The sequence below is a fragment of the Zootoca vivipara genome, chromosome 3, assembly GCF_965207765.1.
Source record: "Zootoca vivipara chromosome 3, rZooViv2.hap1.1, whole genome shotgun sequence".
NCBI classification, from domain to species: Eukaryota; Metazoa; Chordata; class Lepidosauria; order Squamata; family Lacertidae; genus Zootoca; species Zootoca vivipara.
The window spans coordinates 97,142,422-97,164,435 of NC_142586.1; the positions used below are offsets into that span (position 1 = coordinate 97,142,422).

The 22,014-nt window shown below is 44.2% G+C and overlaps 1 protein-coding gene across 7 annotated transcripts in view; it reads left to right on the forward strand.

Annotated features, from left to right (window-relative positions):
- EML4 (EMAP like 4) overlaps nucleotides 1–10,448 on the forward strand; it is a 162,493-nt gene extending 152,045 nt beyond the window's left edge. For all 7 annotated transcript variants that reach the window (XM_035111226.3, XM_088666741.1, XM_088666742.1 and 4 more), the window contains 4 exons: nucleotides 4,825–4,912; nucleotides 6,075–6,173; nucleotides 6,623–6,753; nucleotides 7,501–10,448. In XM_035111226.3, coding sequence (XP_034967117.3) covers nucleotides 4,825–4,912; nucleotides 6,075–6,173; nucleotides 6,623–6,753; nucleotides 7,501–7,974 — 792 coding nt within the window. In that variant the 3' untranslated portion in view covers nucleotides 7,975–10,448. The remainder of the gene's footprint in view (nucleotides 1–4,824; nucleotides 4,913–6,074; nucleotides 6,174–6,622; nucleotides 6,754–7,500) is intronic.
- The last annotated feature ends 11,566 nt before the right edge of the window (nucleotides 10,449–22,014 follow it).

A 22,014-nucleotide genomic window follows, 5' to 3' on the forward strand; every position in this document is an offset into this window, starting at 1 on the left:
CCTACACAATTTCAACAGGAAGGGAGCAAACAGCCCTCACACTACCTGGTAAATGTCAACAAAGTTTGTATGAGGAACTGATGTTGTGTACCCACATCCAAAACCATAACGTGATCCATTGCAGCACGCTAACTTCAGGATTTGTGTTGGTTTTTAAAAGGCAATGAAAACATTGGGGTCCTCCCATCCACTCTTTCTCGTCATATGTTGCTGCAGGAGCCTAGCAATTCGGCTGTGATAATGTTAGAAAGCGGGAATCATGTGGTTGGGGTCAGTGGCACAGGTCCTTCCCTCCCATTCAATTTGGGCTCTTTTAAGTGCATTAACTGTTATGAACATGGGTGTCAGAGATTACAGTTAACTCTGGATCAGTGACTACCAGTTACAAAGATGGAATGCCATGTGAATTTTAAGGGAAGGAGTGTGACTCAAGGCTAGGAAAGCTTTATAAGTCAGAGCAAGACTTTGATCCATCTAGCTCAGTTTTGTCTGCAATGACTGCAAGCAGCTCTCCAGGGTCTTGGACAGGGTCTTACCTGGCCCTTTTTCTACATGCAGGAGACTGAACCTGCAGCATTCTGCATGCAAAGCTTTAGCACTGAGCTGCAGCCTCTCCCCTGAGATTCTGAAGAGCCTTAGTTAGTCAGAGTAAGGAATACCAAATTGCTTTCTTCAGCAACGAAGCGCAATGCATATGGTTCCAATCTGTGCCGTCTCCTGCCCGTGCACTAAGTAGACCCAGATCTGCTTAGTTTTGGCAAGGTTCCTGCACCGTGTGCCTTCAGACCATCCTCTGGGACCAGGGCTCCAGCTTGTCAAAAATGCAGCTTCGTAGGCTTCCACTAAGTGACACAGGAAATGCTCATAACCTTTTCACTCACGCTGCTTTCAATGGTTGATGTGGACTTTTATCGCACAGCATTTATCCTCTTGTTCCAGCGCGTGAGGATTGTGTATCTGTAGAATCTATTGCCCCCTTGTGGGGAATTTCTAATTTAACATAATTATTTGTTAAAAGAACCGATGGTTGTTAAAACAATCAAACGATGCATCGCAGGCGCATCTGTTACAGAATTCCAGGTTTTCTTTCCCCTGCTTGTTTGGTTGGTTTTTGGTCATTTTTAATCCTTCGTTACCTTTGCAGTGCTGTATTAGGTGTACTTAAAGGTAAAGGTAAAGGGACCCCTGACCATTAGGTCCAGTCGTGACTTAGGTAGATGCTATTTCCAAGAGAAACAAGAGTCAAAACTGGTAGACTGACACTAGATCACAGTGACATTGTTTAGGACACCAAAAACGTCATGAAACAGTATAGCAGGTCACACTGGCACCTCTGGCGACAACCACTTTGACATGGTGGGAACTAGAAGGGGTGGCTGGTGTGTGTCAGGAATTGGTGCTCATTCCCTGCCGGACTACTTTGGTTGTTATTTTTCCTCCATGGTCCCAGCCTCCAGATGTTGCTGAACTACAGCTCCCATCAGCCCTAATATGCATGGCCAATGTCCAAGGGTAACGGGAGTTGTAGTTTGGCAACATCTGGAGGGCCAAAGATTCCCATCACATGACTAAAAAGGAAGCCAGAGAAGGATGCTGGTGGATTTATCAACCAGACGCCTGGCATTTCTTGACAGTCTTTCATACAAAAGTCTCCACCGCTGATCCTGCTTTAGGGTTGTCGTCGTTTAAATACTTGCTAATACTTTCCCAAGCCATGTCCCTTCTGTGACCCCTTTCCCCAGTTATCTGCCTTGAATTCCTTCCCAGCCTGGTTTCTACGGCTGCTGCCCACTCTTGCCTTTCTGCCCTGTTATTGTTGCAGCCAAAACATACCTCCCAGACTCTGAGCCTTCTAATGTCACTCACATGTGCTGTGGCCTGCCTGAGGCTGCAAACACAGCAAAATTATCAAGTAGCTGGCCAGTGGCCCATATTCAGCTTCGCTGGCTGAGTGTTGTGCAGACTTGCTTTAGATACGGGATACTCTTGTTTTGCCAAACTCCTTACACAGGATCAGATGCTCTTGGGCAGGCAATCCTCTTCAGGGGCCTTTGTTCCAACACATGGAATCAGGGCCAAGCTTTGCCACACAGTGTCACGGGTGGGGTGATCTGTGCACCTCAAAAAAGTGCTGCAGCCCAGTGGCAGAACACATGCTTTGCATTTAGGTACCCTGGCATCTCCAGGTAGGGGCTGGGAGAGACACCTTTCTGAAACCTTGGAGAGCCACTGCTAGTCAGTGTGGGCAGTGCTGAGCTAGATGGACCAAAGGTCTGACTTCCTAAAGGCAGCTTCCCATGTTCTATGCTTTGGACAATCATTCAGCCAAACAGTCTGATGGAGAGCCATTTCTGACACTACAATTCCTATTAAAAGCTCTGAATTGCTTGCCTCTTGATTTCTCTGCCAGTTCATAAAAAAGGTGTGCATTATGTTCTTCCCTATTTAAATGATTTAAAAAGCTCCCTGAATTTCAGTTTCCATTATTTCACTTGCTAGTTCTGAGAGTGTTTCCTTGTTCTAGGGGATTGTTTTGGGTGCATATTTTGAATATTGAATCATGGTAAAATTGCCTCAGCTTAGCTCATCCCTGCTTTGGTTGTTTGTTCTGTAATATGATGATTCCAAACACTGATCAGAATACGTTTGGTCTGTGTGTTTAGGGCTCTGTTGTGTGCCTCGTGTTTGGGTACCAACCAGCTCAACATTTCTACCGCCCAGGAGTAGGAAATGCAAGATGCAATGCACTGTGCTATCTCCCTTGAAAATGGGGGCATTGGAGTAGAGGTTTGAAGCTTTCTGTGTTTCGAACCAAAAGGAGCCCGGAAAATATGAAGTTCAATGTGATATCTCCCTTGCAATCTGGGATATCTGCATGAAAACTGCTGTGCTTATGCGGAATAAATTTTTGCATTCCATGTTCAAACCTGAGCTCAGCCCATACAGATGTTGATCCAGATGGCAGAGAGGAAGTCAGGGCTCTCTAACACTGTGCCATACTTGCAGTAGTACATAATTCCTATTTCTAGCTCCAGAAGGAGAAATGGCCTTTGTGCATTAAACTTGTATATTCTGTGTACAAGGACGGCATTGTATCCATGCTCTTGCTCTGCCTTCAGATATTACCTTGTGTGTAGATGCGTATGTCTGTTGATAATTAAACCATGTATACTATGTAACATGATGGCACCATATCCCTGTGGTTGCTTTAGAAACTTGGTATTAGCAAAGTGTTTACATTGTGGAGTCCTAATTATTTTGTGTTTGATGAAATGGCTTCATTCTGTTTAGAGTCTATATGGATGGTTTCACTCTTAACGACTCTTAACATCTCTCTCTCTCTCTTCTTGTCGTATCCAAGAAGACTGTTGTTAGCGATGAGAAAGGGAGCTTCCCTGTTCACTCACTCAGTTTTACTAGCCAAAGGTGCCAGTAGTGATTACTCTCACTATGTGAACAGTAGATCAGAAGCGAAGTTTAATATGTCTCTCACTGTGGTAGCAGCCGAGGGGAGGTTTTTCCCTTTCGAATGGAATGCAAAACTCTGCTATTTCAACTATTGAAGCAATGTGGTGCCCAGACCTCTCCCATCGCAGTTGCTGGCTCAAAGGGATTTTCCGACTCAAGAGCGCCCCTTCCCAATTGGCCCCCCCCCACCCATTCTTTGCCTCCCCTAGGAATGTGTACAGCTGCCAAATGTCTGGCAGGATGTAGTAAATGGTGGTCCCAACTCTCTCCCCACACCTCTCCCCCCCCCCCCCAATGTCAGTTCTAGCTTCCAGCATCTTGAAGATTCAGGATGAGGAGAAGGAGCAGGGGAGGGGAGAGAAAGAGAGAGCTTTTGCTTTTAAACCCTGATGTATGTCTTCCAAGCTAATTGAGGACATTTTTAAAAGCTAGTTCAAATAAGCCAGTTGCTTATTTCCCCCCTCTACCTGACAGATCTTCCTGCATTTTGAATCACATGAGGAAATCTTGGTGTGAACCAGCCTATACGTAGATGGATCTCACAGCAACGATGTCCACTTTAACTGCAGCTGGAGTAATTGCAGAAATGGCTGCTGCGATGCGTAATGGCTGCTCAGAGTTGTAACACCAGACCATGGATTGGCATAATGTGGATGAGCCCTGTGTTTCCCTTCTTGCTCCACCTAGTGTAATATTTGTATATTGCACTTTGCAACACACTTAAAACATTTTTATTTGCAGCTGTATAGCTTGAGTCCACTGGGTCAGAAGTAAGAAGGGCAATCAGAGCATGCAGGAAGACAAGGAAGGACAGCCTAAGCACATGGCTAAACCATAGTCTGAGCCTACTTATAGCTCAGGTTATGGGGAGACTTCAAAGCAGCAAAAGCTAAACCTGCTGTAGACAAAAGGTGCCATTTGCCAGATACAAATTTAGCTTCACACATTTCAAACAGTCCTTTGTTACATTGCATTCCCGCATATCTTCTAGCATCCCATCAGCTTGCTTTTGTTGAGGATTTGGGATAATTTTAACACCGCATAAAATCAAATTGTCTATAATAACCAGGCAGAAGAGCTTAAGCATTTGTATCTTGTATCGGAGTGCAATCAGCAGGCCCTAAGCAGTTCAGTTCATGGGCTTCTACGTGCATTCCATCAAAATGAATGGGTTCTCTGAAGCGATCGAACTTGGTAAATTACTCCTACAGTCAGTCGTGACATTTTGTTTCTATGAACTATTCAAAGGGGGATTAAACAGCAAAGCAGGCGGAAATGCTTCTTTCTGCTGATCGAAATTTTGATAGCTTCCTTGTTTTCTCTTCCTCTTTTTTTTGGTGTTTGTGTGTGTTTTAGGGACATTCCAGCTATATTACGCACCTTGACTGGTCCCCAGAAAATAAGTATATAATGTCAAACTCGGGAGACTATGAAATACTATACTGTGAGTACAAAGCTGTAATTACCTCCAGCCTACAGGAGTGCCTGAACATTCATAATGGGAAGCAGTGGGGCGGGAAGGTGGGGGGGCCGGGGAGAGCTGATGCAAGTCAAGCTGTTGGTGCAAAACGCTTTCTGACAGGGGATACTGGCATGACCTTCTGTAACCTGACCTCCTGATATTATTCAGAGCTGCTTCTTGCTAACAGAGCTTCCAAATATAGCTTACATCTCTGCAGGGACATCAATCAGTTTAACAGTTTATAGGGGAGAGTGGTGCTGGTGTGTGATGTGTCACGAAGCAGGTTTTCGGCTTCAAAAACAACACACACCCTTGCCTCATTAGAGCCCCGTGTCACTTACTGGTGCAGACACCTGCTGGCATTTTAAAACTTCACTTTAGCAATGGAATAATGATACCTGGCCTGGCATTTATTTAGCATTCTTTCCTTAGCACTCCAAGTGCTTCGTGGCCCTTCGGCCTGCCCAAAGGCAGGACACCGGCAGTGTGTGGCAGCTTGCTGGGTCTTGGTTAACCTCCTGCTTTTCCACAAATGGAGTGAAGTTGAACACTTAGGGACCCTGGTACTTGGTTGATAGCTGCATGCAGCTTTGTATGCAATCTCTTCCTAATTTTTGGTATAGCCCTGCTGGTAATCCAGTGTTTATATATCCATGTGAGAAAGACAGGCTTGCCTTAGGCCAGGTGCGGGAGACTTGTGGCCTTCCAGATGTTGTTGAACTCCCCTAACTAGCATAGCCAGCGGTTTCAGGGACAGGAGTCGTACTCCAGCAACATCCACCTAAACATTAGGAAGAACTTCCTGACAGTAAGAGCTGTTCGGCAGTGGAATTTGCTACCAAGGAGTGTGGTGGAGTCTCCTTCTTTGGAGGTCTTTAAGCAGAGGCTTGGCAGGCATATGTCAAGAATGCTTTGATGGTGTTTCCTGCTTGGCAGGGGGTTGGACTGGATGGCCCTTGTGGTCTCTTCCAACTCTATGACTCTAAGAGGCCCATGAGTTCTCAGTTCGTACCCTTAAAGCTTTAGAAATGCACTTGGATGCTTGTTCGAAGAAAGACAGAAAAGGTAACACTCTTAATGTCAGAAACAGCTAAAACAAATGCTGCTTATGTGATTCCAATAAGGGTTGTGCATTTTTTTGAAGGGGACATTCCAGCTGGCTGCAAACTAATGAGGAATCGTTCTGAGTGTAAGGATATAGATTGGACGACATACACTTGTGTGCTGGGATTTCAGGTGTTTGGTGAGTAGCAAATATGACCCTTCATGCATTTTAAATCAGGGGTGCTCTGGAAAGCTAAGTGAGCACAGTGTTAATTTTGAAACACTTTCTTAGCTCTACCATTTAAGCAGGGATGCAGTGTTTCAACAGAGGCCAATGTTGCACAAAAAAGTGTGTTTGTAAAGAAAATGGCCTCTCCCACCCTCTTTTTCAAAAAGCTGTTTCCGAAAGGTCACAATTAGTAGTGGAAGGGGTAGGTTGCTCGACTTATTCTTCACATACCACATACCAATTTAGGCCAAATTCCCCACCCTTCAGCCACTTTCCGTTGCAGGATTCCATTCTGTGCATCATCTAAAAAAACCAGTGCCTCTTTCTCCAGAGCTGCCTTTGCTCACTCATGCGACTAATCAGCAAAGATTTCTTCAAGCAGGTGACAACCCTAATTTCTTGGCTTTCCTCTATTGAAGGAGTGTGGCCTGAAGGATCAGACGGGACAGACATAAATGCCCTTATCAGGTCCCACAACAGGAAGGTGATAGCAGTTGCTGATGACTTTTGTAAAGTCCATCTATTTCAGTATCCCTGCTCCAAGGCAAAGGTATGTCAAGATGACACATTTTTAGGGGCATGTGTGCATGTACAAGCATGTGTGTGCTCATACTGGAGTGGTAGCAAACTTGTTCCACTATCACATCTAAAGGTTCACCATCTCCCCCTGCTCCTTTCCTCCCCACTCATAAAAATATTCTCTTGCCCTCAGGGTCATTGGTGCAAGTGGACTTTTGCCCCCCAACACAGTTTTTGTTTGGGATGCAAGCTGTTCTTGCTGGGGGTGGGGAAGAGATCCATTGGGCTTCATGGGAGAAGTGGGGGGGTTGTTTCAACATTGCTTCCCCAAATCACTGATTTAGAGTGCCCAGGGAAAATAATGCAGTGTGATTAAAGTCTAGACCTGTCGTTCAAAATGATAAATCCCCCTTGCCTCTCAACCTCCCCTCCCCCCGGAGCTCAGAATATTAACTTTGTTGACCTTATTTTGCATTAAAAAAAATAATGCAGCATTTTGGGGGTACCTAAGTCCACAGAGTGAGTCGGGAATCTAGGGGGTCCAGCTTGAGATGCCTTGTTAACAGCATCATCCAACTCAAGACTATGAAAATCTCCCCTGAATCACCCCTACTTTCCTCCTAAATTGGGACGTTCTTAGATTGGCCTTGTAAAAAGCGTATTTTTGTTCCTGGGTATATTCACAGTGTTGAAATACTGGCATGAAGCTGCTATTCCAATTGGCCTTCTGATCCTCATCAAGCAGCACAGACTGTCATTTCCTGGTTTGTTCCAACAGGCACCAAGTCATAAATACAGCGCCCACAGCAGCCACGTGACTAACGTCAGCTTCACTCACAGCGATAGCCACTTGATTTCAACTGGAGGCAAAGACACGAGTATCATCCAGTGGAGACTTGTGGAGAAAGTAACTCTGCCACACAACGACATCACGGTAGAAATGGGCACGGCCAAAGTGCCCGCTAGTGCCAGCGAAAGCTTTGTGCAGCCGCCGAGTACCCCCGTTCCCCTCGCTCAGGCGTTGGACGGAATGGCAGCCAACGAAAATGCAACGGACGGTTCCCCGACGTCCTCGGAGAGTAATCTGGAGCAGACTGTGGAAGCCAACGAAGAGCAGAGCGAGGAGCAAAGTGAGGGGAGCAGTCTGGATCCAGGAGAGCCAAACGGTGAAGAACCATTCAACGAAACGAGCGAGGAGCAGAGCGAATCCACTATTACGGAAGACCGGCAGGAAAACTCTCCGTTGTCTTAACAGCTCCAAGTTCAAGATGGTCTTTTTAGAAGAAGGAAAAAATTCCCCTCATTGTGCATACTTTTGTAAAAGGGAGTAGGGTTCAAGAAGGGGAGAGGGAAGGGGGAGCATCTCCAGTCTAGGAGGAACCCAAGTTGTTGGGTTTCAGTGGACGACCTTTAGTCCGAACTTCTGTTTTCAATGCATGGAACTATTGTAAGGACCTGTCTTGGCAGTTCCGTTCAAGAGCTGGTCAGGATAGTAGGATAGATTAAATGTAATTCTGAAATTGCTGTCGGAAAGAGGCATGGTGCAAATGGCCGGGGGCTAGAGGAGAAGGGGGAATTAGCTCCAGCTGTATGCTGTGGAGCGGAGGGAAGCCTCCAGTGAAAGAACTTTTTAACACCAACCAGAAGGACTAAGTAATACCTTCTGCATAATGCAACCCGATTGCAGCAAAGCCAATAAAACGGCAAGCTCTTTATGAGAGCTCTTCCTTCTTTTTTTATATTAAAAAGAGAGGAAGAAGCGAAGAGGACAACACGATCGCGCATCATCCCCTCTGCCTTCTTTATTAACACCTATGCAATTTTCTAACACTACTAATTCCTACTAGCCACCTGGGTGCTGCTAGCTAGCTCTAAGCAACTCATATTAACGAACACTTCTCCTTCCCCGGCGATGGATTTTAAGTTCAGTCTTTTAAGACAACCACCTTCACGTAGTTTTTCTAATTGACCACCGTAGGACGTCTTTTCCAGGGAGCTACTTGGCTAGATATATTGAAACTCAAGAACACCTACTGTGACCTTGATGTGAACTGACTTGATTGCATGATGACACAAGTTCAGATTCTCAAGTTAAACTTGGCCTTCAGACGATACAGCTTATTCTCTCGCGAAGAGGCTAAATGTTAGAGGAATATCATTAAGTTATGAAATCTGGTGCTTGGGATTAACATAACAAATCAGTTGCTTACAAAAACTAGGGATAACCGTCATAATCAGAAAAAAATCAAATGGGGTTTTTTACAGCCTCCTTTTTAAATTACTCTAATGTAAATGTCACATTATGTTGCATATTTTTGGATTTTTTTTCTCTTCCGCGTGCTACAGGTTTTTTTTGTGCTTGTTTTATTCCTCTTGCCCAGTTGCTGTAAATCTTGCAGCTCAGAGATGGCTGGACCCTGGCCAGTTATGGGATACCATGGCATTTTATTATGCGTTTGGAAAAGTACAATTTTTTATATATATGTATATAAAAAACAAATACACAAAAAAATCCTGTTGGCTAAGTTTTTCTTAATTACCTAGCGTTTCCTACATTTTTAAAAAAACGTTTTCTGGAAAAAAATAATCCTAGTTGTTTTATGTTTTGATTCTTTTTTATTGTGCTCATATCTTAGAGTTTAGTTTTTAGAATTGTTTTTAGAAACTTTGGATGAGTTTGTTAAGTCTTAAGTGTGCAAGCGTTTACATGATTGTGCCATTCCAAAGTGCATCTGAACTGTCATTCCCTTCTAGTATCTTCTCAGGAGTAATTACTACAAGATCAGGTATCTATTCATCATTGGTAACATTGAGAACTCAAGTGAACTCCCAAAGGACACGTGTGTATGTATGCATATACATATATATAGATAGATATATCTCCTCTTTGTTTACATCCATTCCGGGAAAACCTCAAAATAATTCTCTCCAAACGGAAGAGAAGCGTGGATTCCAAGCAACCCATTTATCTGTTCGTTTTATTTTGAAACTGTGCTGTTAAATAGTAATGGTGTTGGAGAATTCTTGTGTGTGATTAGCTGCTTTGCCAAATAATGTCAGTGGGCAAGGCAGACAAGATGTAATGCAGAGATGGAGAACCTGGGCTGATCCAACTGGTTCTTGGACTTTCCCATCAGCTCCAGCCAACATGGCCAATAGCCAGAGATGATGGGAGTTGTAGTTCAACCATGTGTGAAAGGCCACAGGTTTCCCAATCCTAGTGTAATGGATTCCTTTAAAAGGAATACACTTACGGTGAAAAAGTACTATGTAGTAATGTTTTTTTTTTCAAAGCTTATTGAACGCATAACACTCTTTTTCATCCTCGATGAATACCATGAAACAATGCATTTCATTTTGAAAATATCTATTACCTGGGGGTTGCCATGTAAAATGAGAGAGTTAACGTGATTTTTTTCTTCCCCTCATGCTGTAGTCTAAAGGAGGGTTGTTGTTTTTCTATTATGCAAAAAAACAAAACAAAAAAAAAGCCTTACAGCTTTCGATTGCTGGCAACTACTGTTTAATGGATAATTTAATCTGTGATAATGGATGGGAATGGGTGGGATTATGTTAACTGTAGATGTTCTAGGGGAAAATTGTGAATGAAATATGATTTCAAGAGTGTCATGTGAATATGTTTGAGCCATTTCTATCATGCATTCCTGTCTCATGGCAGAAAAAAAAAATTGAAGATTTAAAAAAATAATAAAAGAATCAGAATAATGTGGTACTTTTTTCTCTCTTTGGGGCTGCTCACCTAGAATCATAGAATCATAGAATCGTACAGTTGGAAGAGACCACAAGGGCCACCCAGTCCAACCCCCTGCCAAGCAGGAAACACCATCAAAGCATTCTTGACATATGCCTGTCAAGCCTCTGCTTCAAGACCTCCAAAGAAGGAGACTCCACCACACTCCTTAGTAGCAAATTCCACTGCCGAACAGCTCTTACTGTCAGGAAGTTCTTCCTAATGTTTAGGTGGAATCTTCTTTCTTGTAGTTTGAATCCATTGCTCCATGTCCGCTTCTCTGGACTTGAATTATTGGTTCCAGATTAGGTGGTCAAAAGAAGGATTTTACCATTGCACAGAGAGAGGTGCTTTTGGACTCCAGTTCCCATCAGCCCCAACCAGCCTGGTCTTCAGCGGCGATTTAGCTGTCTTGGACTAGACCCAAGGTCCATGTAGTTCCAACAGATGCTTGTGGAATCTCAGATTCATCTGGAAATAGCCACTTCTTGGCATTTGTCCTCAGCATTTTGGTAAGGGGATATTTACAGGCTCTGAGCATGGAAGCCCCATCCCTTGCAATTATAACTTAATGTACCTAAAGATACGATTGCATCTGCTTTTTTTTTTTTTACAACAAAGTGCTTTGAAAACAAAGGCTTCTTGGCATTGGAGGAGTTAACAGCTGGATGAAAGACAGAATTTAATTGCTTGATGTTTGCTCGTTCACATTCCAAGCGAGATTGAGGAGACTTCATTGTTTCAGTCTTTTATTTGTGACAGATGTTTTGCTTGGGCTTTAATCACTAAAGAATGGGAAAGCTGCAGAACGGATTATGGCATTCTGAAGAATAAGCACTTTCCACGATCCAATCTACTTTTTATATGGGGGAAAGGCAGGCATTTGCTCACAGATAAGGGGTTCCCAGGGTCCTTTATCTCATGCGCTCTCTTCAGTCCTCTGGCCAAGTTCATTGTTAAGCTGCACCCTCCCTTGGTGCTGATGCTCTCCTTCCACTCAACTGTGTTCGTTCGCACAAACACTGCAGAATGCCATCCATATGTCTCTAGAATCTCATAAATGGACCAGGAAGGCAATAGCCTTGAATTGTTTCATCTGGTGTATATGGCCACTGTATTTGGAGATTTTACTAAGTTCTATCGCAACCAGAGCAATGTCTGCGATAGGCAGGGGAGTATCAGGATAGAAGAGTGGGAAAGTGGGGGGAGGGGGCAAGAAGAGAGCTGCATTTAGGAACAGACAGGAAGTGAGTGTTGGGGTTTAAGGAAGAATGTGTTTCACCACCTGTTGCTCTAACACAGGCATCCCCAAACTGCGGCCCTCCAGATGTTTTGGCCTACAACTCCCATGATCCCTAGCTAACAGGACCAGTGGTCGGGGAAGATGGGAATTGTAGTCCAAGATATCTAGAGGGCCGAAGTTTGTGGGTGCCTGCTCTAACATAATTATGACAGCAGGGACTCATAAAGGTGAGACAGTAGAAGAAAAAGAAGCTTGTGTTACCCAAGGTGGGAGTTGATCAAGGCATGAACTAGAGCAGGCATCCCCAAACTTTGGCCCTCCAGATGTTTTGGACTATAATTCCCATCTTCCCCAACCACTGGTCCTGTTAGCTAGGGATCATGGGAGTTGTAGGCCAAAACATCTGGAGGGCCGCAGTTTGGGGATGCCTGATCTAGAGCAGGCATAGGCAAACTCGGCCCTCCAGATGTTTTGAGACTACAATTCCCATCATCCCTAACCACTGGTCCTGTTAGCTAGGGTTGATGGGAGTTGTCCCAAAACATCTGGAGAGCTGAGTTTGCCTATGCCTGGACTAGACTCAGGACCAGCTGAGCCATTTGGCAAAATAATTGCAACAGGCAGTGTGTGGGGCAGTTATTGTTTCCTAGTACCCCACTCGGGTATCTCGTCTGCCACCACCTCTCTCCCTTCCCTTGCGCCTAACGTTTTGCTGCTGCCTTACCGCGCCTCCATTTTCTCTCTGGGGAAGGGAAGGGGGCTTTTAAAAACGGTTAAGCGATTTGAAAAGTGAGTGTCTAACCACCTTGGAAAATTGCGGGTAGTGCAGGCGCTCTCCCCGGCCGCTTCCCCCAGAATGCCTCTCTATGAGGATGGACTCTCTTTCTCTCAGAGCAAGGCCAGAGAGGAAGGGGAGGCATGTTTTTGCCACATCAGCAGCAGAAAGAAAACTTAAATGTAAGGGATGTGAAAGAGAGCGAGGAAGGGCAGCTGTGCCTCTCGCCTCAGGTGGTGCCTTGTCTCACCCCGGCCCTGGCTGGAATTTTTACCTAATTGCCAGAAGAAAAATGGTGGGTGGGTGTGTTTGAGATGTTGCAAAGGGAGAAGCAACTTGATCTTGGTTAGTGCTCAGCTTTCAGACTTCAGTTCTCTGAAACTGTAAACAAAGAACGGTTGGGTTTTATTTACAGAGTGCGGCAACAAAGAAACATGAAGTGCTTTTCATTCCACTTGGTTGGAGAACTCCATTTCCAGTACACACACACACTCCATTTTGGAGTCTCTGTCGGCTGCAGCAAAAACACTTGCTGAGATAAGTTTGGAACAAGATCAGCTTTGCGGCTTCTGCAGACTCTCTTCTTGGTTTCCAGCAGCAGTATTTTAAATACTCTCAATATGCCAATTTCTAAAGAAAACGAAATTTTCAGAAAATTTGCTATTTCTGTCTTTTACTCTCTCGCTAAGTGCAAAAAAAGGAGAATACCGCCAGGTTTTTCATCAGTGACTAATAATGTTAGTGGTCTCAGGAGAAGCCTGTCTGTAGACAGCATGGTGCCCTAGGAATTACCTTCAGCTTTTCCACATATATCCCTTGTCTTCTATCATTTTATGGGTCAGAAAAACTCCAAAAACAAAGTGAGCCATGTGGACACAACGTTTGTGAAGTGGCATAACATACAAGCTGAGTCCCATACAATTTGACTTCGGTGGGGAAACCACACCCCTTGAATAACACATGAATGTGGAGATGATGCTGCAATAGCACCTCATGAATCCAGAAGAAGAAGAAGAGTTTGGATTTGATATCCCGCTTTATCACTATCTGAAGAAGTCTCAAAGTGGCTGACATGCTCTTTTCCCTTCCTCCCCCACAACAAACACTCTGTGAGGTGAATGGGGCTGAGAGACTTCAGAGAAGTGTGACTAGCCCAAGGTCACCCAGCAGCTGCCTGTGGAGGAGCGGAGACGCGAACCCGGTTCCCCAGATTACGAGTCTACCGCTCTTAACCACTACACCACACTACTAGTAATAGTAGTATTAGCTGTCCTTCATCATGAGATGGCAGGGCAGGTTTAAACAATTTTTAGCAATAAAATATTTTAAACGTACGACAATCGAGAATAGGTTGGGTCCCAAAATATATATCTCGGATAAAATGCCAGGGAAACAAAAGTGTGTTTTCAGCTACATAATGAAGCTATGAAAGCTACATAATGAAGATGGCAGACACACCTCTGTGGAGAGGGACACTCTTGGAGCCGCCTCAGATTAATCCATAGCTGCCAAGTTTTCCCTTTTCTCGCGAGGAAGCCTATTCAGCATAATGGAAAATCCCTTTTAAAAAGGGATAACTTGGCAGCTATGGATTAATCTCTTTCCTGGGCTACCCTCACACATAGATCCTGCAAACCTCTGAAGATGGTGGAGCTTTCAAGAGGGCTGCCTCTGTCAACATTAACACGTGAGGGCGTCTGTAGGCAAGGAGTCACAGTTGCTGAGGTATTTGGGGCCTGAGTCCTTTAGAACTTTAAACACAAACGTGAGCACCTTGAACAGGGCACAGAAAAACTGGCAAGCAATGCAGCTCTTCCCAGCCAGTAATCTGGCCAATGCATTTTGGACCAGTTGAAGTTGAGTCCTCTTCAAGGGCAGCCCCACATTGCAATAAATCCAGTCTGGAAGCAGAGTAGTTGGTAGGTTAACTTGGCCATTAGCTATGTGCTTCCTGTATATCTCAGGAAGTGGGAAGAAACAGTGGTCATTTTGTGGTTCCTCTAAGCACCACTGTTCTCTGCACTTAGAAGAGGTAACTTGTTCACTGCCCTTTCCGAGGCTTGTGCATGGACCAAATAAAATATTATTTTATTTACCAACTACCGTACATTAGTAGTGAACTATGGTGCTGAGATGAGAGTGCTAAAGGCCATGTAGCCACCCTCAAGCTTATGGAGTCCCTGGTGTGCCTGGAGACGACTTGTTGATGGTGTAATCTGACCCGGGAACCTTCCCCGAATTACTGCAGTCCGCCTTGTAATGTGGGGTTCACACACACTACAACCCAACCACTACCGTAGTACCCAACCCAACCACGAGTGCCCAACCAATAGTATGCCAATTGCCCTCTCCCTTCTCTTCCTACAGAGATGTGCTCTGTACGCAGCACTACAGGGTGGGCTTCCTGCACTTTGAATATTCCATCAGTTCTGACAGAAGCTTCTCCAGAGAGATTGGGAAGGCCTGTAGAGCTTGATAACTTACAGGCTTGCTTTTAACTTGTAGAAATTGGAGTTCTTGGTGGCAATCAGGAAATCAAATGAACCCCTTCATTTGCTTTTAACTCTTAGCAGGACTCAAGCACAAGGGAAAGAGGGTTTTGCCTTCTTCAAAGGACAACATCCAGAACATACAGCTAGCAGATCTGGACATAAGAACCCCACCCCCACCCCCCACCCACAAAAGGTGCCTGTCTTCCCAGGCAAAATGAAAAAAAAAATCCTTCCAGTAGCACCTTAGAGACCAACCTTGTCTTCCCAGGGTTTGAACTCTGCTTATTGGCCCTCATGCAGTGCATAAAGGTGCTGTTCCAGGACTTGTAGAGCCTCCCCTGATTCAGATGTTATGGGGAAGTATGAGCTACATGTCAGCATGCTGACGGCACTGTGCTCCAAAACTCCTAAGGCCAGACCTGGGCTAAACACAGGCGTGGATCTAGATAATCCAGTGCCATCCAGGAACACTTAAATTTGGTCCTCCATAACACTTCCCAGCACAGTCTTTAGCATATGTGCCACCGGGGTGCAAAGGTCCGCCCAGAGTCCCCAAATTTAGTTTAGCCCCTAAATTAACTTTTATTATGCTTATGTCAGACACCAAGTTTACGCCTTACCTCTTGTGAATGCCAAACGCCGTCATTGAGTCAAGCACCACTGCTGTGAATGTCAAGCGCTGGTGCGGCACGTCTTTGGTAAATGAGCGCACAAAGTCGAAAGTCCTTTAGTGAGACAGTAGGTATACATTTCGGTAAATCTTAGGTATATATGCATTTTGTTTTTTTAGCTTGATCAAAATTATTTAATATTTCATAACAGGTAGATAGTTAAGAGTTTAGGCAGCTTCAGCGGTGGGCGCCTGGCACTCCCCATAATTCGGCACCCAGGTGCCCTGCACCCCTTACACCCCCGGGTAAAGACGGCCCTGACTCTTCCCCCTAAAAGTAGTATTGGTGGTAGGTAGGTTGCACACAATAATATAGACCATAGCTAGATACTTACTTACTTACTTACCTACTTAGCTAGCATCTGGCTATAGAGAGCTTGTAGACATAATTTGTCTCTGCAATGCCCCATGACCTACAGTCCTTTTATGAAGATTAGGGTCTTTTTTCTTTATTGCTTTGCAATTTTCCACAATTCTGGGCAGGATACAAGCTTGGACTGTGCTCTACTACCCATATTTTATATGCACATGTTTTCATTATTTTCCATGCCAGGTCTTGTCCTGAAATTCATATTTTACTACATATAATAAAGAGTGAGAATGAAAATCAGATGCTCGGTGCAATTGCTGCAGGTTTTTTGATCGACTCGGCGTTGGCGTTTCATAACTCCGCATTGATTTGTTGTTCGCTGCACCTACAACTTGCCTGGCACTGGAGGCCTATAATTCCCCACCCATAGAGAGGATGTTTGGGAGAGTTACCATTTGCCATATTGATTCCATTTGAAGAACATAACAAAATGGTCTCTTCAGAGCCTGCTCACTGGCAGTATTATTGAATTCAGATTTCATCAGCCTTCTCCTTTGGCTTTACCAAGTCATGGACAGAGAGGCAGGAAGAGGATGGATCTTGATTTAAAGGAGTGGAAGAAATGCCAGCTCCCAAATCATTAACCAGTGAACAATAATACTTAAGGCAGAAACTGTTCTTTTGAATAAGGGCAAGCTGCAGTTAAATCCAGCAAGTCTAGCCCTATTCAGGCATTACACTCGCAAGTAAGTACAACACAAGTTCTGGGCTTGAACATGTGAGCTCTGCCCTCCCTGTTGCTTTCTATGAGCTGGAAGAGGACACACTGCTTTTGTTGGAGAACTGTACCGCAATAGTCAGATAAGTGCATTGCAACATTCAGATAAGTGCAAATTTTGAAGAATTAGTTTTCTGGTTCTGTAGAGGAAAACCAATCTTCAATAACTATTTTGGGGTTGCAAAACAGCTGAAGCAATATATTACTGAGAGGAGCAGACAGGAAACCAGCAGTGTGTCCTGCTTAAGCAAGTTCCTCTGAGGAAGCAGGCATTTTTACATTTATTTTTATACTTGTGCGTTTTTCTGCTACAGATAAGGAATTTAGGCAGGCCATTTCAAAGAACAAAGATGTTCTGAGCTCATCAGCTAAAGCTTATCTTGCAGTTTTTTTCTCTGCAGTTACATTCTAAAAATTTGCTTGCAGTAAAAAGTTCAGAGAACATCGCCTTTCCTTCATCATGTGTGCGTCCCCTTCCCCCCTTCCCTTCCATCCATCCACTTGTCAGCAAATTTAAGCAGAAAGATTCCAGGCTTAGGATTTGAGACCTGTGGTCTTTTACTCCTGCAGTTCTTGTAATTGTGCTGGAGAGTGCAAATGTGATAAATTTGGCTTTAAACACAATATGAATCTAATTTTCCACATCTAGGATTTCAGTAGCCCAGCAATGAAAAACCAGGGGGTGGGGTGTATCTACATTTGCGGTATAAGAATTTATGGACTTTGACTACTGTAGGGGGGGAAATAACACCTCAGTTTCATGCCTCCAGAGGATGGGAGATCCAGAACACATCTGGAGGGATTTTATTTCTTAGGCTTCGGACTTAGATGACCAACATTCACCATCCATGACAGGTTGGGATATATAGATGTCCTGAATTGTATTGGCATGTTACCATTTCCCCCTCTTATTAGTTATTTATTGTTTGCTCACTTTGTATACAGTATAATGTAATTACCCTGTTACTGCAACTCTGGGTTGTTAGTAATGGTCATTATGTTAGAATAACACACACACACACACACACACACACACACACACACACGTCCCCCATCCCTCCATTCAGAACACACAATAGCACTAATGCGACTTCCCAAGGCAAAGATCCCACATGCTCAGACATCACCCAAGCTTATCTCCAGCTGCAACAGCTGAAAGCTTCATAGCCCTCTGTGATTCTTTAATGCTCAGCAGCAGATTTCCTCCACTTGCTGGTGGCTCTTGAATGCTAGTGCCCAACAACTTCAACAAATGGAAGCTGAATGGATGTGCTTGTTTGGGGAGATCCTTTTTTTGTAAACATTGGTTGGCTGGCGAACTGCATCGCAAAATTCGAAGAAGTGCAAATTTCAAAGAACATCTGTGTTTTGGTTATCGCACTGTTTCAGAAAATGTTATTTTTAATAAATTTGGCTTTAAATGCACACTGCGCTGGGTTTCCCCGCCATCCCTAGTCATGACCAACTGGTTGGGTTACGCGTAGGGAGGTCACTCAGTTTTCCTCCGCTTGGAATAGGAGAGCATTACAGTTCCAGAGGTTTTGCCTAGCTCAGATTGCAACCCAAACTGGAAAAGACCTCCTCACTCCTTCTTACCTGGCTGTTGCTCCAGCAGTGGCAGAAGAGGCAGGCAGGGAAGTGTGGCACATTTGAAGCACATTTTCCCCTGCAGAGAATTTCCCCGTCCAACACTTTTATGGCAGCTCAAGCTGATAGTCATCATGGCTTTTTCATTAAAGGGGGAAGGGCTTCCTTTTTCAATAAAGCCCTGTGAAAGTATTTATTTTCCTCAGCACTGCTGGAGGATTGACAGCTGCCCCCTTGATCCCTCTCTTTCAGGAAGCAAATTGCAAACGGTCTGGGGATTGCTTGCTGGCGTTCGTGTACAGCTGTTATTTGGGAGTCCATTCAAAGCTCAAAGGCAACAGGGCCTGGTGGTTGGTTTCATTCTGATCTTGTGTGTGTTTTCTCTTCCTTTACTATGACCTTTAAAAAGGCAAGAAACCAGCTGTTTGCCAGCCTTAAAAATGGTGTGCATTTGTGTGAAAGGCAGAGAGCTCAAGGCTTCCCAGGGTACCTCATTTGAAACGCGCAGGCTTAAAAAAGAATTGGGTCACTTCTGACTGCTACCATCTGGCCCACTTCTCTCAAAGATTACCCTGGAATGCATTTCACATGTGCGTTTGGAACCAGAGTATACCCTGCCAAAAGCCAAAATACTTTGCAGCTGAGTGTTGCCTGGAAGTCTAAATATTCCAAATGCAAGAACCAAGAGTGGCTTTCATGAAATAGCACAGCATTTCTGCATGAGTCTCACTGGGGTCCAAAGCACTTCTCATTGGTTTCCTTTTTTTTTACAAGTCAGTGATAAATCCCCTTTTCTTACCTCCCTCCACCCCACCCCCATAAAATATACTCCCTTAAAATGGAGAAGAATAACTGATGCAAGGTTTAATGCAGGCATCCCCAAACTTTGGCCCTCCAGATGTTTTGGACTACAATTCCCATCTTCCCCGACCACTGGTCCTGTTAGCTAGGGATCATGGGAGTTGTAGGCCAAAACATCTGGAGGGCCGCAGTCTGGGGATGCCTGGTTTAGTGAAATGGCTGTGGAATTGATGGGCTGCTTCCAGACAGCCTGTTTATTGAGCATTCATCCTGATTCATTTGCTGGGAGGTTAGATGGTGTTGGCTATATGTAAGGAGTATTCCTTCTTATTTGCTTACGGAGAGGTTAGAGCAAGCGTTGTCCCAGGTTTTCCAGTACGTTCCCACCTCACTTTCCTTATTTAGCAGGGAAGTCTGACCTTTTGGGAAAACAAGTTTGTTGCATGAGACCACCTGATCATCTGTAATTGTGCAACCCTTGGGCTTGCTGGTCGGCAGTTCAAATCCACAAGACGGGGTGAGCTCCCATTGCTCTGTCCTAGGTCCTGTCATCCTAGCAGTTCAAAAGCACACCAAGTAGGTAAATAGTAGGTATCACCACTGCAATTATCTGCAGCAAGGGAGCATATTCTCAATGTTTTGGGTTCAGGGCCACACACACACCATTTGAATGGAAATGCCCATCAACTTTGGGGTGGCCCAGCCTCCTCAAATAAATTTTTTGGGGGGGGGGGCAAAGGAGTTGGCTCCAATGGTTGGGTCCTTGCACGGTGCAGAATCCTTGAAATCAAGGCCCTACATTGCTCAAAGATCCCTGAGGCAAACCCTCAACATCTTCAATCCTAAAAAACTCAACAATTTCAACCCTAAAAAAGCTCAACAAAAGGTCAACAGCTTTTTTTAGCCCTCTTTGAAAAAAGTTTGGATACCACTGTTCTAGAGGAAGCCTTCTTGCCTCTCATAGCTTCTTTGACTCTCTTGGGAAGGGAAATGCATTGTGTATAATGCATTTTTTATGTCCAGATCTAAATACTTTCAGAAGAGGCCCTTTGTCTACGTCATTGCAATTATTTTCTCATTTCCACTGTGTCACATAAAACAGTGCCATCACTGTGCCATGACCTAGAAGCCCTTATTGGATATTAAGCGGGCCATTTTGTAATGGGAGCCTCACTGCAAATGTAAGCTAGGTAATAGTTTCAAGAATAGGTGTTATTTTTTTAATAATAATAATAATAATAATGCACATCAATGTGCTAAACCTTAATTCCAAAAGCAACTAAGCACTAGATGGAGCTCTGCTATAAGCTAAGAGTTACAGCCCTCTTTTCAGCGAAGTGAATTTCCAAAGCAGTGACTGAATTCAGAGCCTCAGAATTGCGCTTGCAAAAGAGTCCTTGAATATGAGGCTCAGAATTGACGACGATGATGATGATTTTGTGTTTATATGCACAGCATAATAAAAACACAGTAGCTACAGCATCTAAAAACTACGCAGCTAAAACAGCATTGCACAGTAAACACGACACTGCCTAAAACTGCTAGATTCGAGGCAGATTTATTTCACTAAAGCCCAGAGCAATTGTTGCTTCAGCCGAATGTGGTATTTGCTTTTGTAAATTTGTCCTGCTCAATCTGCCTGTCATTTGAGTCAGTCAATCTTTTTCTGCGTTCAAAGTGCCATGGGATTCTTACCTGTTTAAAAGTATCGTTTTCCAAGGCTGCAAAAGTCTTTACAGATCAACAGGGGCACAGATCTGTGCGTGTGTTGAAATGAATGGGTGAAGTACCGTAGCTGGCCCACTTGATACTATTAAGCCATTTCCTGTTCAGTTGTGGCTCCCCATTTGTGGAGCACTCTCCCCAATGAGATCTGCCAGATGCCATTGCTGACATCTTCTCAATGCCAGATAAAAACTGATACTCCCACTTTCCAGGATTTTGATGGACTATGATGTTTGCTGTTAATTGCTTCCTGGTGAAGCTTTCTGCCGCTCCCTGTGATTTTTTGCTTCTGGTTTTTTTGTGACATGTTTACATTATAATGTTTGAGCTGGGTACATCTATGAACATAAGAGCCTGCTGGATCAGGCCAATGGCCCATGTAGTCCTTCATCCTGTTCTCACAGTGGCCAACCAGAGGTCTATAGGAAACCAGTAAGCTGGGTCTGAGAAAGAGAGCCCTCCCCCATTTTCTCGTTTCCAGCAATGGGTATTCAGAAGCATTGCTGCCTCTCACTGAGAGGAGATATGGCAGACATTGTTGTGTAGTGGGTATTCAGTGATTTCAGCCCGATGCAGATAAGAAACTGGAGGTGAGGATCTGGTACAACATCTCTTTACTTCAAAGAACAGGCAGGAGCCAGAACACAGGAATGGGAAAAAACTGGAGCTTATATAATAACAGAGGACTAGCAGGGAAAAGATACATTTTGGCGGGAACCAATGGCACAGACTCCCTCCCGCGGAATCCAATTCTGCACCCTGAACCAGTGAATGATAGACGTTCCCGCTGGAACTTGTACATTCAAATAAACTCTGTACTACAATACAATAAACTCTATATTACAATACATACTTGGCTGTGGTATAACTTTAATACACAACAGCCACCTTCAAATATCCTTAAGGGCTGCCACATGGAAGAGGGAGCATGCTTTTTCTCCTGTTCTGGAGGGAAGGACTCGAGGCAATGGCTTCAAGTTACAAGAAAGGAGATTCTGACTAGATTCTCCTGAAAGGAGAAATGTAAAGTACTACACTTGGGCAAAAAAAATAAAAATGAAAATGAAAGGCACAAATACAGGATGGGAGACACCTGGCTTGAGAGCAGTACATGTGAAAAGGATCTAGGAGTCTTGGTATACCACAAACTTGACATGAGC